Source organism: Triticum dicoccoides, chromosome 7A (assembly GCF_002162155.2).
Source record: "Triticum dicoccoides isolate Atlit2015 ecotype Zavitan chromosome 7A, WEW_v2.0, whole genome shotgun sequence".
Lineage (NCBI taxonomy): Eukaryota > Viridiplantae > Streptophyta > Magnoliopsida > Poales > Poaceae > Triticum > Triticum dicoccoides.
This window is the reverse complement of record NC_041392.1, coordinates 734,231,318-734,247,420: the sequence shown is the minus strand read 5'-3', so window position 1 is coordinate 734,247,420 and position 16,103 is coordinate 734,231,318. Positions and strand designations below refer to the sequence as shown.

The window sequence follows — 16,103 nt, the reverse complement described above, 5'->3', positions numbered from 1 at the left end:
GTATATTATTAAACCCAAATTTATCGATTCGATAGAAGGGGAGCCAAATAATATTATTAAGTATTAGCAACTGAGTTGTCAATTCAACCACACCTGAAAGACTTAATATCTACAACAAAGTATTTAGTAGCAAAGTAGTATGGAAGTAGCCATAACGGTGGCAAAAGTAATAGTGGCAGTTTTGTAGCAATCGTAACAGTGGCAACAGAAAAGTAACTAAGCAAAGATCAATATGTGAAAAGCTCGTAGGCAATGGATCAATGATGGATAATTATGTCGGATGGCATTCATCATGCAACAGTTATAACATAGGGTTACACAGAACTAGCTCCAATTCATCAATATGATGTAGGCATGTATTCCGAATATAGTCATACGTGCTTATGGAAAAGAACTTGCATGACATCTTTTGTCCTACCCTCCGGTGGCAGCCGGGTCCTATTGGAAACTAAGGGATATTAAGGCCTCATTTTAATAGAGCACCGGACCAAAGCATTAGCATTTAGTGAATACATGAACTCCTCAAACTACGGTCATCACCGGGAGTGGTCCCGACTATTGTCACTCCGGGGTTGCCCGATCATAACACGTAGTAGGTAACTATAAATTGCAATATCGGACCAAGAACACAAATATATTCATGAAAACATAATAGGTTCATATCTGAAATCATGGCACTCGGGCCCTAGTGACAAGCATTAAGCATAGCAAAGTCATAGCAATATCAATCTTAGAACATAGTGGATACTAGGGATCAAACCCTAACAAAACTAACTCGATTACATGGTAAATCTCATCTAACCCATCACGGTCCAGCAAGCCTACGATGGAATTACTCACGCACGGCGGTGAGCATCATGAAATTGGTGATGGAGGATGGTTGATGATGACGATGGCGATGGATTACCCTTTCTGGAGCCCCGAACGAACTCCAGATCTGCCCTCCCAAGGAAGAACAGGGCTTGGCGGCGGCTCCGTATCGTAAAACGTGATGAATCCTTCTCTCTGATTTTTTTTCTCCCTGAAAGAGAATATATGGAGTTGGAGTTGAGGTCGGTGGAGGTCCAGGGGGCCCACAAGGTCGGGTGGCGCGCCCAGGGGGTGGTCGCGCCCCCACCCTTGTGGCCAGGGTGTGGGCCCCCTTCACTTGATTATTTCGCCAATACTTTGTATTAATTCCAAAACTGATCTTCGTGAAGTTTCAGGTCATTCCGAGAACTTTTTATTCTGCACAAAAATAACACCATGGCAATTCTGATGAAAACAGCGTCAGTCCAGGCTAGTTCCATTCAAATCATGCAAGTTAGAGTCCAAAACAAGGGCAAAAGAGTTTAAAAAATTAGATACGACCGAGACGTATCAAGAGGTTTGACCATTCACTTAGAACATCCTCAAGAACACTTTTCACTCTCTCTCTCTCTCACTCGCTCCTACACCAAATCTTAGATCCCCAAGGGATTTGAGAGCATTTGAGAGAAGGTGTCCACTCAAGTGATAGATCCACTCCTTTCCCATCCTTGCACCAAAGGAGTACGTGATTTGAGCGAGTCTTGAGCCTTTCCCCATCGTTCTTATTACTCTTGGAGGTTGGAGACTCCTAGGCGGTAGGAGTCATTCGGAGAGGAATCGACCATTGTGATTACCCCCCGAAAGTTTGTGAGGGTTTGGAGACCACCCCAAGGTCTACCACTAGTGGTTGAGAAACGCCTTCGTGGTGTTGTCTCAAAGGGAGAATAGGGTGAGCCTTTGTGGCGTTGGTGTGCATTCGTGGTAACATCCACCTCTCTAACAGTGACGTAGCTTCCCTCCAAGGAAGTGAACATCAGCATACATCCTCGTCTCTCGAAGTTGCAGTTATCCCTAACCCTAACTTCCTACTTGTGGTTACTTGTCTCTTAGCATTTACTTATATAATATTGTGCTTGCTTACTCACATACTTGTGTTACTTGTTTACCTTGCTTAGCTCTTAGCATCATACTTGCAATTGTTAGGCTCACTTTCATATTCTGCATTATTGGCTAAAAATTGCTAAGTAACAATTAAAATTTGTAATTGTACCTATTCACTCCCCCCCTCTAGGTCCATCTCGATCCTTTCAAAACAGAAGATTAGAAATTGCTGCGGCATCTCTGTTGACCTTAACTCCAGACATGTTATCAATCTCCTCTGCATTCGCTAAAAGGGATGTCGGACCCTCAGTGCACAACAAAAAAAGTAGGGCAAGAGAGGATCCCCCTGCCTCAGTCCTCTCGTAGGTTTAAAACTCGATGTTTCTTCAGTATTTAATTGGACACGGTACTCCACTGTGGAAACACACTGCATAATTAGATTCACCCAGTTCTCCTTGAAACCCAATTTCAGTAAAATTCCTTCCAAGAAAACCCAATCCACTCAATCATATGTTTTATGCATGTCCAATTTGATCGCACATGGACCCTCTTTACCCGCCTTTTTCTTCTTTATAGTATGGAAGCACTCTTTTGCCACAAGACATTATCAGTAATCAGTCTTCCAGGAACAAAAGCACTCTGAGTTGGGCTAGTAATCTCTGATAGGATTAGCTTCATGCGGGCCTCTATTATTTTTTATATAACTTTGTACACCATATTACACAAGCTGATCATTCTAAATTGAGTTACCTTCTCCGGAGAACTATCCTTTGGGATCATTACAATTGCAATCTCATTCCATCCAGGCAGTATAGTACAAGTATTCACAACCTATAGAACCTCCTCGATCAGATCATCCCCCAACATAGACCAAAATCTTTTGTAAAAGGACTGAAGGACCACCTCAGTCTATTTCTTTCAAGCGTGAAATCTTGCTTGTTTCCTCAAAGGCACATGTACGGAAAGCATGGTTTTTTCATGTTGTGTGATCAATTTTTCCTTCGGCATGGGGTCTCCAATGCTGCCATCAGTGCCACCAATTGTCGACACTGTCATGTTTCATCCGGGACGCCATCGACACCCACCGTGAATCTCCGATGTTCGCCATCTCATCATCAAGTCGTAGTTCCACGATACTCACCTTCCTCGATGCCACCGAGCGCTACCGTATCACCAGGCATGGCCCAATCCACCACGAGGGAAACACCCTCTTCTTCAAGTATCTGAAGCAGACGCTGGTGGCTCACTTATCACCCAAGCCGCTACCAATGACATCTACGCGCCGGCTACTTCCATGCACACACGCACATCCCCGAAGTCCCTATTGGCCCGCTCTGTCAGCTTCGTCGACATGCTGCTGCCCGATGTGATGGCGGAAGGCAAAATAACTTTTTAGAACATGGTATGGAATATATTTGTTTTTGCAAAAGAATGAATATATAAGATGGAATTGAATGTACATTATGTTAAGAGAGGAAGTACTGTGTAGGAAAAAGATTCACTGTTGTCATGGCGGATGGCAAAATCACTTTCCGGTGCATTTTTTTGCAAAACTTAAAATATAAGATGGAATTGAAACTGCATTATGTTATGGAACAGAGGGGGTACTATGTAGGAAAAAAAATAAAAATAAATTTCAAAATAGGGTATGGAAGATTTTAGTTTTCTTATGCAAAAGAGTGGATATGTAAGATGAAAGTGCTTCTTTCAAAGTCTTATTTTGCAGAAATTTCTGTAGATAAAATTTTCAAAAATAAATATCAATTTCGTAACATGATATTGAATTATTTTTTGCAAACCAAAAAAGAGTTGGTGTATGGGGTTGAAGTGAGCGAACCCGTGGACCATGAAAGCAGGCCCAGTGGCCATCTCTCTATGGAAACCCAAGCACACATCTGGGCCTCGGCTGGGAACATTTCCCACAGCGCACATGCCCGACGGCCCATAGGGCGACTTCTTGGGCCAAACTCCACACCACGTCAGTGACGTCTCACCGACGGGCCATTCCCTCCTTTCAGAAAGGAGGTGGGATCTGGCCTGCGTTGTGACGCAGGCTCCACAAGATCCAGTAGCGAGCACGCGCCCCACAAGCGCGCGCATCAGCAACCAACCCCTGCTGTACTTCTTTCCAGCAGGACTACCTTTGCCACGGGCTCGAGCCCACCAACTCCACACACCAACTCTTTGCCCTCCGTAGCTGGAGTGACAGGCGCGCGCCACCACGCTGGGCGACAACTGCCTCGAGCGCTGGGTTTATAAGCTGGTCCGGTTGATGCTCGTTTAGCGAGGTGGGACTAATCGTCTGCGTGAACAGCGGGTGGGCAACGCTTCTCTTCTCCGCTGCCTACAATTCAATAAAAATAATCAGGGTGCGGGCGTGGCCGAGTGGGCTACTGGTTAAAGGCTTAAAGCCTTTTCTCCTCTGCGTGCGTGAGTGAAACGGAAAAAAAAAACGAGCTGGGTCGGGTCACGTTTTGTGAGCCTTTGCTAAAGTGATGAGATCGGTATGATTTCTCAAGAAAAAAAGTGAGATCGGTATACATAACAGATGAACCGTTTTCTCAAAAAATAAAAAGATAAACGTGCTTGTGAAAATTTGTAGATTTCATTTTTCATTGATTGATGAATATATATAGGCCATTGATAGGCGCCGCGCACCGGCTGGAAATTTCGCCCAGTCACATCCTGTGTGTCCGCTTCACTCACTGCCAACCATCAGATTAGAAGCGTTTTGTCCCACACATCTCGCATCCGAACACCCACAAGAGAAAAAAAGGGAGGATGCGGCCCAAATCGTTGAAACCCATTGCATCGCTTCCCCAGCCCGCGCAGCCGCGGGAGTCCCACCTCTCCGACAGCCCCTCCATGGCCACCGCCATCATCGTCGATCGCAGCTCCCTACTTCTCTCCGTAGCTTGAAGTAGCAATCGTCGTGTGCCCTCCTCATCTCGTCGTTATTCTAGCACCACGTCTTGCCAGATGCAACTCTGAACAAAAAGTCGGTCCATCAAATCACACAACCCATCAGTGCACGGTGTCGTCATCACCGGCTTGCCACCATCGTCAACCTGCAACACCTAGTTTCAACGGAAACAAAAACTCAACCCAAAAATACAGTTGAAGCAAAATCAAAAAATGGTCCCATCAAAAAATAACTCCGGTTCCAACAAAACAACCAGAGCGCTGGAAATTCAGGTAAATTGTGTGAAGCAAAAATTTACCACGGTCCCAGCAAAAACAAATTCTGGTTCCAACAAAACCAAAACTGAGCAAGTAGGAATCTCAGGTAAAAACATGTTTGAAGCAAAAATTTACCTGGTTCCATCAAAATTTACCTCCGGTTTCAGCAGCATAATCACATCTCACATCCAACCTTCTAGCTCCCCTAAACGTTGGTTGCAGCTTCGACGTGCACGGTTGCAACTCCGCTGACGAGGGGCACAGCTGAGTGCGGCCCTCCTCGTCGTTGTATGCAGCTCCTGTGATCCACAGTTGCAGTCGGCACCACTGGATGTAGCTCGACCAAATAGACGGTTGCAGCTCCGCCAAACGCCGGTTGCAGCTCATGTGGCCCCTGATTTGTTGCTAGGTGTGGCTGTTGGGAGACGTAGTAGAAAACAGAAAAAGTTCGCACCAATTCACCACCCCTGTTGGCCCTCTGACGCTCCTCCGCGGCCCCCACGCACCGCCGCCGCCACCGCGACGCTGCCGCCCTGAATCACGTTGTGCTGCCACCGCCCTAATTCGGCCGCCGCCCAATAGTTTCTACATCTTCATTTTGCATCATCTATTGGAGTTGCCCTCTTACATCTCCAATATACATCATCTGTTGGAATTGCCTCTTTTTTAGAGATGTAAAAAGTTTTTTTTGGAGATGTAAATTTGTACATCTCTAAATTTGCATCTTGTATTGGAGATGCTCTAAGAGTCACTCTCCGCTGCGAAGGGGCTAAATCGCTACACGATATAGTACACGTGTGTTCTATTTCCTTCGTCAAACCTGCAACAGTCTGGTATACTCATTCCTATATTGTTTGTGAAAATACCCCTAGGGTGACGGTACGCGTTCGTCGACAGATAAAACAAAAATATCGGCCGCCTTCATGGTCATCAGATTGACGCAAAAATAGCCACCGTGTGCGTCGTGAATTGCAATAAGCTGGCTGTTGCGATGTTCACTCTGCAACTACGGTCCTGATTGCAAAACCATATAAAGAGTTTTTTAGCATGACATGTTATTTTCTTTAGCGTTACTTTTGCAACAAAGGTCATGTTACAGAAATATATTTGCAACAAAGGTTGTGTTACAAAAATCTTTTTTCATCTTTTATCTTTCTGCAACAAAGATGATGTTGCGAAAGTATTTTTGCAACAAGGAAGATGTTGGAGAAAATATTTCAATGAAAAAAATGAACGGGCTGGCTACTTGTTGGCCTTCGTATGTGTTGTAACATAGTTTGTGGTACAAACTTGTATTTGCAACATGCCCAATGTTGCAAACTTGTTGACCCATCTGCGTAGCGCTACATGTCGTATGATTAAATCAAATCGGATGGCCATGGAGATGACGGATATGCGCGAGTCATCTGCGGATATGCGCGAGTCACTCTTTCTCATGCCAAAATACCACTTTTAATAAATAAATAAAACAAAGTGCCAACATGGCACTCAGCTCTCAGTTATTTCTGAATTACTCCCTTTCTCCCTTAAAAAGACAAATATACCCTTTTCTTCTAACCCTATCACCACGCACGCATCTCTCCTTCCTCTTCTCCCGCCTCCCGAACCGGCCGCCGCCGCCACCCCCCGCCGCCGCTGCTTCCCATCGACCTCCGCCTGTCCTCCCGACCGCGTCCCCGCTCGCCTCCGCTGCTCGCCCCGCACGGCCCGCCCAATCTTCTGCTCGCCCCCGCGCGGCTTGTCGCCTAGCCTGCAAGTCTGCTCGCCGCCACCCGCTCGACCACGCCCCCGACGACGAAGGCGCGGCGGCCGCGACCTCGACCTCGACGGCCCTTGCTCGGGCGCCCTCCCAGGCTCGGCCCCCGCGACGTCGACGACGTTTCTTGCTGGGTCTGTTCCTCACTTTCCTTTCTTTCCTGCTGTCTCCTTACCTAGTCCCATGAACACCAATGTGGGTTGCTTTCTTTCAGCATTTGAACAAAAGGGATCATGCGGCTTAAACGGGGGAAAAAAATACAACATACTACTAGTTTGTAGGCTTGGAAGTTGGAATGTTCAGTGAAGAGAACCACAGGAACTATAATCATAGCAACATCAAACTCATTGCCATCAGTGTCAATGCCAATAATCCGATAATCACCGGCTGATTTCGCCCTCCCAGCAACCTAAAAATGAAAGTTCAGATGTCAAACAAAGCTCATTTTTCAGACCCGGTTACATCATCAGTAATTCAGTATGTCCAGATATATTTTACTCATTGCAAGTTGAGCTATACTGCCCACTGCAATGTTATAGCCCTGCACGGGAATCCATCCCCTGAGAGCCGGCCGCCGCTTATGGAGCACGAACCATGAGGCCAAAACAATGGCAAGAAATTTGAGTTCTCGTAAACCGGATAGAGTACAAGTTAACAATCGACGTGCTTCTGCTTCATCTGTCTTTACTTGGCTACTATAGCTGACACTGTATTGTTTCTGTTTCTCAGCTTATGGACATGGCGGGTCCAAGATGGAAGAAGGGCAAAGACGGCAAGGACTTTGCAGCTCTGGCAGCAGCTCACCCCATGTCAAGCATTGTTGCTGAGCTCCAGTCCTCGCTGAAAGGCTCGAAACTTGTGGCAACTTTATCTTGTCGGGGCAGGGATGCGACCCTCGGTGTGAATCTGCAGCAAGCTGCACTTCTTAACCGTGCGGCCTTTGGCCGGGCGCTGGATAATGCCGAAGCAGAGAAACAGTGGTTCCAGCTGGGGGCTGAGGAGGTCTTCTATCTTTACCATGGTTTGAAGTGCATCTCAGTGTCAGAGAGCAAGAAGCTGTTGAGCGAAGGGGAGCTGTGGGATCACTTATGCTCCGCATCGGAGTCATTTCCCGAGATGTACAAGGCATACTCGCATCTCAGATCGAAGAACTGGGTGGTGCGGTCAGGTTTGCAGTATGGCGCAGATTTTGTAGCTTACCGTCATCACCCAGCACTCATCCACTCAGAGTTTGCTGTGGTTGTTGTTCCAGAAGGAGCGGAGTTCGGCGGTAGGTGTGGCCGCCTGAATGTGTGGTCTGATCTACTGTGTGCACTCCGAGCTTCTGGCAGTGTGGCCAAGGCACTGCTGGTTCTAACCATCTCCAGCAGTAATTGTGGATTGAGCTCCCCAGATTGTTTAGAACAACTGGTTGTTCATGAGAGAACAATTACTAGGTGGATAGCGCAGCAGTGCCGTGAGCAGCGAAGTGAACTGTGCAGAGAAGAAGCAGAGAAGGAAGAACAATATCATGCAAGAGAAACTGTAGCCTTCAACTATTTGGGCGTAATACTAGGCTTCACAGTTCTTTCTAGCTTACTTGTATACACGCTGAGATTCCTATAATAAAGCTAAATATTTCTCTGTACTCCTATTGGTGATGTGTAACTTCTCATCTTATGGCAATCCTGTGCCAGTACTCATGTGCATTTTGGAAAGATTTCTGGAAATGGTCCATACATATATCCATACAACTGTATCTGCAGAGTGCACACATCATATTATGGTATGCTCTGGAGTGGCATTTTCTGTGCCTTTTCAAGGACTGCAGGACTAGAAACCTCTGAATGACCAGCGCACCAGCCTATTGAAGAAAAGAGATACGCTAGATACATTTTCTTCAAATATTTGCAGACATTTTTTCCTTATATACTTTCAGTGTTTAGTACTTGAACACATTCAGGCCTTAAGTATACATTTAGTAAACATCAGAGTCGATATCTACTGTATTGAAGAACTGAAGGTACAATGTCTGTAAAGCATGTATGATCATAGACAGAGGTGGCAACATGAAGTCTGTAAATACACATATTATATCATATTATTATTATGTATATATATTCAACAATTTGACTTGATCTGTCTCTGAATTGATAGATCCGCATACAGTAAATAATTTAATTGCCATAATTAGAGATCATTATGTGATCTTAAAGCGCAACTGTGGAAATAACAGCATGCACAATGGTAGCTATTCATTCTTTCTTCCTATTTGAGGCTCCTGCCTTTAGGTGCGCATTGGCAATTCTATCTGGTAATGCACTGTGTGGTTCTTCCATATGCCACTCTCGAGGTACTTCTCATATAAGCTAGCTTCTCCATCATAGTTCACTGAAAGAACTGCTGTGCTCCTTGTCCCATAGAGCCCCTTTGCAAAACAGAAACATGTGAAAAAATGTAAATATAGCATTGCAGTATCGATATAGGGTTCTGTACTAGAACATCTACGTGTTATTTTAGTGGTTAATAGGCATAATTTTAAAGATAATTCAACTCTGAATGTACTTGTAAAGTGCAATTGAGTCAAAGATTTTATGCTCACTTCGTCAGTTTGCACCTCGATGAAGATGGAGCTCAGACCGTGCTCCCAGTTGGGATCACAACCGGTGTTTGGCAGCCTATCTTTATCAGCCCTCGTGGTGTCAGTCATTAGTCTATCAGCTATATCCTTCGCTTCAACTTCATCATCACCATGCTTCCTTATAAACTCCCTGAAGTTTTTACCAAGGCGAATTGCCTACAAGCAATATATGCAATAATGAAAAATTGTCTGCACTGTGTTCATTGGCACATTATAGTATACTGAATGGTCCCTAAGACAGAGTGGCTTGCAATCATGTGCTATCTACTCCTGTCTTGCTGCTCGTACATGCAGTGCTATTAATTGAGTTAAATGCACTGCCCTCTATAACTAGGGAAGTACTTGAAAGGCTTTCATGTTGCTTTCTCACATCTTTTCCGGCTCAAAAGTCTCCTTTAGGATTCTTAGTGCAGTACAAGTAAAATCAACAAAGGACACCTCATTGGACATTCTAGCTATTGGACATGGAGTAGTTCTGTTACCTTCTGCCAAGGGCTGTCTAGCCTTGCATTGGACAACACATGGAGTCCTGGTGAGACGAGCTGAATCGTCGCAGGCTGCCCCTTTGGCCGGTTTGACACATAAACCATGACATTCCTGGTTAGATCAGCTAGTATAAGGTTGAAGCCATTGTACTCATCAGCTTCTTTTGCGACTTCAGTTGCAACCTCCAGTGGGCTCTTGTTGCCCTGCACAATACAGATTCTGAGGTTCATGCTTATGTTTGGAGCAAGATATTTCGATGCTGATTGTGCTCACCCTTAGCGCACATCATATGCATGTTTTAAACTGTAAAACCATGAATTCATGAATTATCCTATGAATGCTTATTTGTTTGAAGGACGGCAGCAGTTTAACCATTGTAATAGCAGCAACTAAAAATATTTTAAAAGGTAAAGTTTTCGTTTCTAAAAATGGGATTTTATGTCTTTGTCTTGATGTAAGCAATCTCTGTACCAATCACCATCAGTACTCAGAAGAATGGAATAAACACTAGACAGATAGCGACTTTCAGCACATAAAAAAGATTCTGACAGGAAAGCATAGTACAAAACACCAACTTTGTTTGTACAAATGAAACATATCTTTCTTGTCATGTGCATATCTCCTACATTGACAACCACCAACTTGAGTTTTGATTTACCTGCAGGAACCTGAGGGGCAGGTCTCCCCTAGTGCGTGCGCCAGGCATCACATCAGGCTCGAGCACATTGGTCAGGAAGGCAAGTCTGCCATCTTTGGTGCTCCCCATCCATGTTCCTCCACCAAGTACATCCCTGCCACCAAGAATCTTCATTGAGCCCTCCCCCCACCATCCTACTGCCTTTGTAGGCCTGCAATACATGGAGAACAGCAGTTGAACATACATCATTGTTATTCTGCAATGGGAATAGGCTTCTCTAAGATAATTTGCGATGTGGCCTAGTGAAGAAAGTGAGCAGTGATATTAGGACTGGAATGTTGGCATGACATATGACTTCGAACATATAATTCAGGAGTGAGAAGAGCTAAACTCGAAAACAAAAGCTTACAATTCAGAGATTCAGATCGGAGTACCGCGAGGATGAATGAAACCAAATAAAATCCTGTACCTGCTATGGAACTCATCTCTGTTGAGCAGCAGCAGGAGCTGGTGCTGAGGGTGAGCCTGCCAAATCCATGCAGCGATACACATGGCTTCAGGTGGTTCCTTACTCCTTGCTTCTAAATAACTCCCTTGTTTTGCAACCGTGCGCCTTGTGTATGGTTGTGTGTTTACCTGATACTTCTCCCCGTACATGCCTTTGTATTTATAGGAAGAAGAAGGCTGAAGGGGAGAGAGAAGAGGAGCAGAGCCCACAGAGTGTCTTACATTATTGCGTGCAACCAGGTGCTCTGTAGTCTGTTATTCTTCTGTCAGAGAGTTCCAGCCTGTTTCACTTACCAGGCCATTACCTGCCGTCTCAGGTCCTGAGGGTCCCCTACTTACCACTAACTTCTTCCCTACAGGTACCCTTGACTTGTGTGATAAGTGGGGAAATATTTAGTATTTTCTTTCAGGATAACTCCCAGTTTGGCCCATCCTCTTGGCTCAGAATGGGGACAGCATCTACCACGATTAACGCCAACTCTATTACTTTTAGTGCTTGCTTGGAGATGTAACTTTGATGCTCTTTTCCTGTAGGTTGCTGTTCTATTATTTCTGGGGACAGAAACCAAAAGGCACGTGAATCGCTATTAGGGTAGATTCATACAATGAGTGATTAGCAGGCAGATCTGCCAAAACAATTCTCTAGATTCTGGACAATGATCTTGCTGATCCATATCTTCATGGAAGTGGGATCTTGACTGGATCACTCTCCTGTACTGGATTGGAATCGGATATACACAAGTGGTAAACAACGGCCTGGTCTTTCCAAGCATACTCTATGAGTCTGCGCCGTTGCGTATTGAAACCCGCCTACCTGTATCCTGTGGGTAGTTGGCTTTGATGGTTCCACACGTGTCACTCCAGGAAAACAACACGCCTTTCAGGTATACATCATCTGCCCTATCTGCTTCCAGGCAAGTCAATTTTGTTTTCCTGTGCAGCAACATACTTTTCATCTTTGCCTTGGTCATGCTTATCATGTCATGAGATAGACATGTCAAGTGGAGTAATTAAAAAGGGTAAAAAATTGCTGATTCGTAGCACCCAGAATACCAAGATAGCACATACGCTGTGGTTTAGGATTTGCAGAGGGGAAGGGTCATATGTTATGTCCACTGGTTTGACAAGTTGTCTAATTTTCTACTGTTGAAAGGGGAAGGAAAACCAGTAACTTTCTGGTCACGGTATAGGTACATGGTTTATATCTCCTTATGATAACATTCAGGTCATCATACTCTTAATTATCCATTACATCACTGCCTTCTAGAGCTGACATGAGTTGGATATCATACCAAACAAAGTCTCGGAAGATTGTTGGCCACTATTATGCACTGAACTTCACTCCTTATCTGCACCCTCCCAGTTTTACCACAAGTAGTAACGAGATATTTCACAAGTAGTAACGAGATATTTGGCTGCGTTTCCTAAAAAAAAAGATATTTGAATGCTTACCTTCATTTAGCTCTGTAGTACGACTAATGTGTATTTTTGTTGGTGTTAGGAGGATGATACCCAGCATTTAGTAAGGACGGTCGAATCAGGTAAAGTTGTTGATTCTCACTAATTCATTCTAAGCAGACAACTTCATCCTGTTTGGTGGGGAGGCACTTTCAGAGCCTTCTTATGCAGTGGTGGTTGCTCATGGAATCATCAGCGTGTAACAGACCGCAAGAGCCTAGGAGGTAGTCTGGCCCCATTTTCGGTGCACACTTGGTAGTTGTCAGTGCTACCCATGCTACAATAATGTTGGCATGCATCTGCTCATTTTTGACATGCAATTGCTTGAACAAAAAAGGAACATTTATTATGGGTCAGCAAAATTAGAAGGATAACCACACAAGGTGCCCCCATAGGCTGGGGCCTCACTCAACCTACAATGTCGGCTGCCCAATTACTCTGTCACCATGCCTTTGCCATTATGCATATGAATGGCACTACTGCCCCTTGGCTGCCAATTGCTAACTGCTACATTTCTTGCCAACTCTCATGCGCCCTTAGTTATTGCCACCATAACAATAATGCTCGCTGCTCTAACGTGCGGGCGTACGCATATGGGCGGCTATGATGAACGCCGTGCAAATCAATTCCATGGAAACAAAGGTGGGGATGGAGGAAAAAGTTGGTGAGACCTCTGCTATTCCTGCAACCAGAAACACCATGATTTTGCTGCTGCTTGTCATCTTGTTACTTATGCTTCTGTTTTTGTACCCAGGTTTGACTACTTTTTTACCAGCTTGAGATTCTTGTTTTTACTATATAATGATGAGTTGGTGAGACCGCTGCCCTGCTCTTCCTGCAAGCAGAGCCAGTGATGATTTTGCTGCTTCTTGTCATCTTGTTACTTGTGCATGTGCTTTTGTACCCAGGTTTGACTACTTGTATTTTCAGCTTGAGATTCTTGTTATTACTATTTTATGATTGATTGTGTGGTACTCTGGTGGTTAAAATTACTATTTGTTACGGTAGAGGAATCACTAGAATCTTGAGCTCAAAGGTCAAAGTTGCGTTTATGAGAGACTTACAGTGAGTTGTAGCTGAACATGGAGCAAGTATAATTAAAGCTGCAATATATTTCCTGTTTGGAAATAAATAGATTACAGTGTTCCTGATTTTTTCCCTGTAAATTTAGTATATATTCCTTTTTTAAAATGCTCCTGAGTGTTGAAAATGTTGAAAAGGCCATGCTGGGCCCAGTTAACATTAGCCTATTTGGCCCATAATTGACCAACGAAATGGGCTTTGACTACAGTGGTGGTGTCCAGGGGATGTAGCTCTGTAGAATTGGCCAGGCCGGTTTAAACTCAGGTTCCATTTGTTTTCTTTCATTCCCCTCGGTCTGTCGGCCCTTTTGAGCTGTAAAATGGGTTGTCCCAAAGTCACGGCTTATTTCTCCTTTCTTAGACTTTTTCCATAGAAAAAAAATTGGAATCTGATGCTCTCTTTGAGGCTCTCCTTGACATCTTAATGACTCTTACGAAAGCACACGTTTTTTGTTCATGTTTTTGTGTGTGCATGGAAGCATCACTTTCGGAACAGATGTTACTAGAATAGTGAACTCCCAAAGTTTCATCCCTTTTTTTAGAAAAAGAAAACAAGGATGCATCTGAATAACTAAATTTCACATGGAAACATGCCAAGATAAGAGACAAAGAGAAGGTAGTGATGCGACGAAAATAGTAATTACATACTTCGAAATTTTGGGTAATAAAAAACTATGGTTTATCCTCTTGTATTTAGTTATCTAAACTAATTCAGTGTTGAAGACGATCTGTTGGCAACTTCCTTGTCGGCATTGGCGAACCTAGAGTTAAAGGCCTCCAGCTCCTCAAATTGACGAGCTCTTACCTATCAAAAGGGCCACTCACAATTTATTTTGATGGTATAAACCGAAACAACTAGCAATCTAGCATAGTTTTAGTCATCAATAATATAAAAGATGAAGAGACATTCAAACACAAGCTCATGCTACTCACATGACATTACTAAAAATAACAATTACCTTCTTCATTATCACACTCATATGTATGTTATGACTATGATTATGACTAGTGTTGGCTGTTAATATATTTTATGGAGTCACAAAATTATATACATACCTCAAAACGGCCTCCTGGTTTTTCTTTATCGCCCTGAAAAGAAGAAGGGCTTGTAATGGTGAGCATTGAGAACCAAGACATGGAATTAAACTGCTGAGAAAAACTGGACAAATAATACCTCGCCTTGGAGCGTGGGAACTGCACGATGGACAACGTACTGCATGTCTACGACGCCGATTTGCTCTTCAGGATCCTGCCAATTTCAAATGAGAGGCATCAATCAATATGTAAAACCAAATGCTGTTAGGCATATGTACACGAACATATATTTTGAGTCGCTGCTCAAAAAAGAGGTAATGCTTATTACATCGACGCATCTCCAGAAATAGGAGTCGATAGGCCATCCACTACTGGAAACTGGCCCTACCCCGACGGCCAAATCAATGCCGACGGCTGCCGTCGGCCTACTTTGCGCTATGCCGACAGCCACGTCTTGGCCGTCGGCGTATCTTGGCCGTCGGGCTACCACGAGCTAAGCCGACGGCACCCGTCGGCATACATATGTCGTCGGCCCAGCTGCGAACATGGCGACAGCAACCGTCGGCATACCCAGGCCGTCGGCATACCCGTGGGCCCGGCGACCCCGCCCGTGACCAGCGGCTAACGTCGTCAAATCTATGCCGACGGCCTGGACGGGCGGCCGTCGGCATATATCGTCATGCCACGTCACCGATCCGCGGCGCACTGTCCACGAGCTAAGCCGACGGCTGCCGTCGGCATACCAGCCACGTCAGCGATCCGCGGCACGCCGCCCGCCGCCTAAAACCTGGCCGTCTCTATGCCGACGGCATAGCCGTCGGCATAGGTAGACTTTTTTTCATATGTATTTTTTTAAGCTTTTTTATGTATTATTATATAAACTAACATGTAGCATGTTAAATATAAACATACATATGAATATATATGTAGTTTGTATTTTTTTCATATATTATGAATATATATATATATAGTTTGTATTTTTTCGAGCACGTTAATAATGTGCGGTCATGTTCTTTTGAATATAGATCATTATATTTTATTAAAATCGAAAACAGCTATGCCGACAAAAGTTTTGTGGCGGTTGCAAATGCCCGACACCCGTCTCCAGAGTGTGACCCCCCTCACGTCCGCGGTGTGCCCCCCTCATGGACGGCGCCGGCACCTGGAGGGGGGAAACGGACGCGTCGGGTCTACACGGTGGATGTAGCTGTGGGTTTGGCCCGGATGTTGCTCCCGGGTGTCCCTACGGGCGACCTGACACAACCGGGTACAGAGGTCCACTGGTCAAAGCCCGTCCGTGGGAAGTCAAAAGGCTAGATCTCATGGTCAACCGCTCCACGGTTAGGCGGGACGGGGGCCTTGGGGGGTAGCAATGCCACCGGAGCATCGTACCGGACCCTCATACATGCGAGGTGGTGTTGTGGCATGTTCAAAGAGGCGACACGCATCTCA

General features: G+C 44.8%; 2 protein-coding genes and 1 long non-coding RNA gene across 3 annotated transcripts in view; 1 reads left to right on the top strand and 2 right to left on the bottom strand.

The window, feature by feature from the left end:
- Nucleotides 1-6,644: 6,644 nt before the first annotated feature.
- Nucleotides 6,645-8,554, top strand: LOC119331430 (probable tRNA-splicing endonuclease subunit Sen2). The gene is made up of 2 exons (XM_037604584.1): nt 6,645-6,960; nt 7,556-8,554. The coding sequence occupies exon 2, from the start codon at nt 7,559-7,561 to the stop codon at nt 8,429-8,431; it is 873 nt and encodes a 290-aa protein (XP_037460481.1). The 5' UTR covers nt 6,645-6,960; nt 7,556-7,558; the 3' UTR covers nt 8,432-8,554.
- A 326-nt stretch (nt 8,555-8,880) lies between these two features.
- On the bottom strand, nt 8,881-11,243 carry LOC119331429 (transport and Golgi organization 2 homolog). The gene is made up of 5 exons (XM_037604583.1): nt 11,039-11,243; nt 10,591-10,780; nt 9,929-10,135; nt 9,408-9,602; nt 8,881-9,233 (listed from the first exon to the last, which is right to left on the bottom strand). Exons 1-5 carry the CDS (start codon nt 11,224-11,226, stop codon nt 9,093-9,095), a joined length of 921 nt encoding a protein of 306 aa, XP_037460480.1. The 5' UTR covers nt 11,227-11,243; the 3' UTR covers nt 8,881-9,092.
- Nucleotides 11,244-14,789: 3,546 nt separating this feature from the next.
- LOC119334543 overlaps nt 14,790-16,103 on the bottom strand; it is a 7,863-nt gene continuing 6,549 nt past the window's right edge. The window contains exon 3 of the long non-coding RNA XR_005161400.1: nt 14,790-14,865. This is a non-coding gene — a long non-coding RNA (uncharacterized LOC119334543). The remainder of the gene's footprint in view (nt 14,866-16,103) is intronic.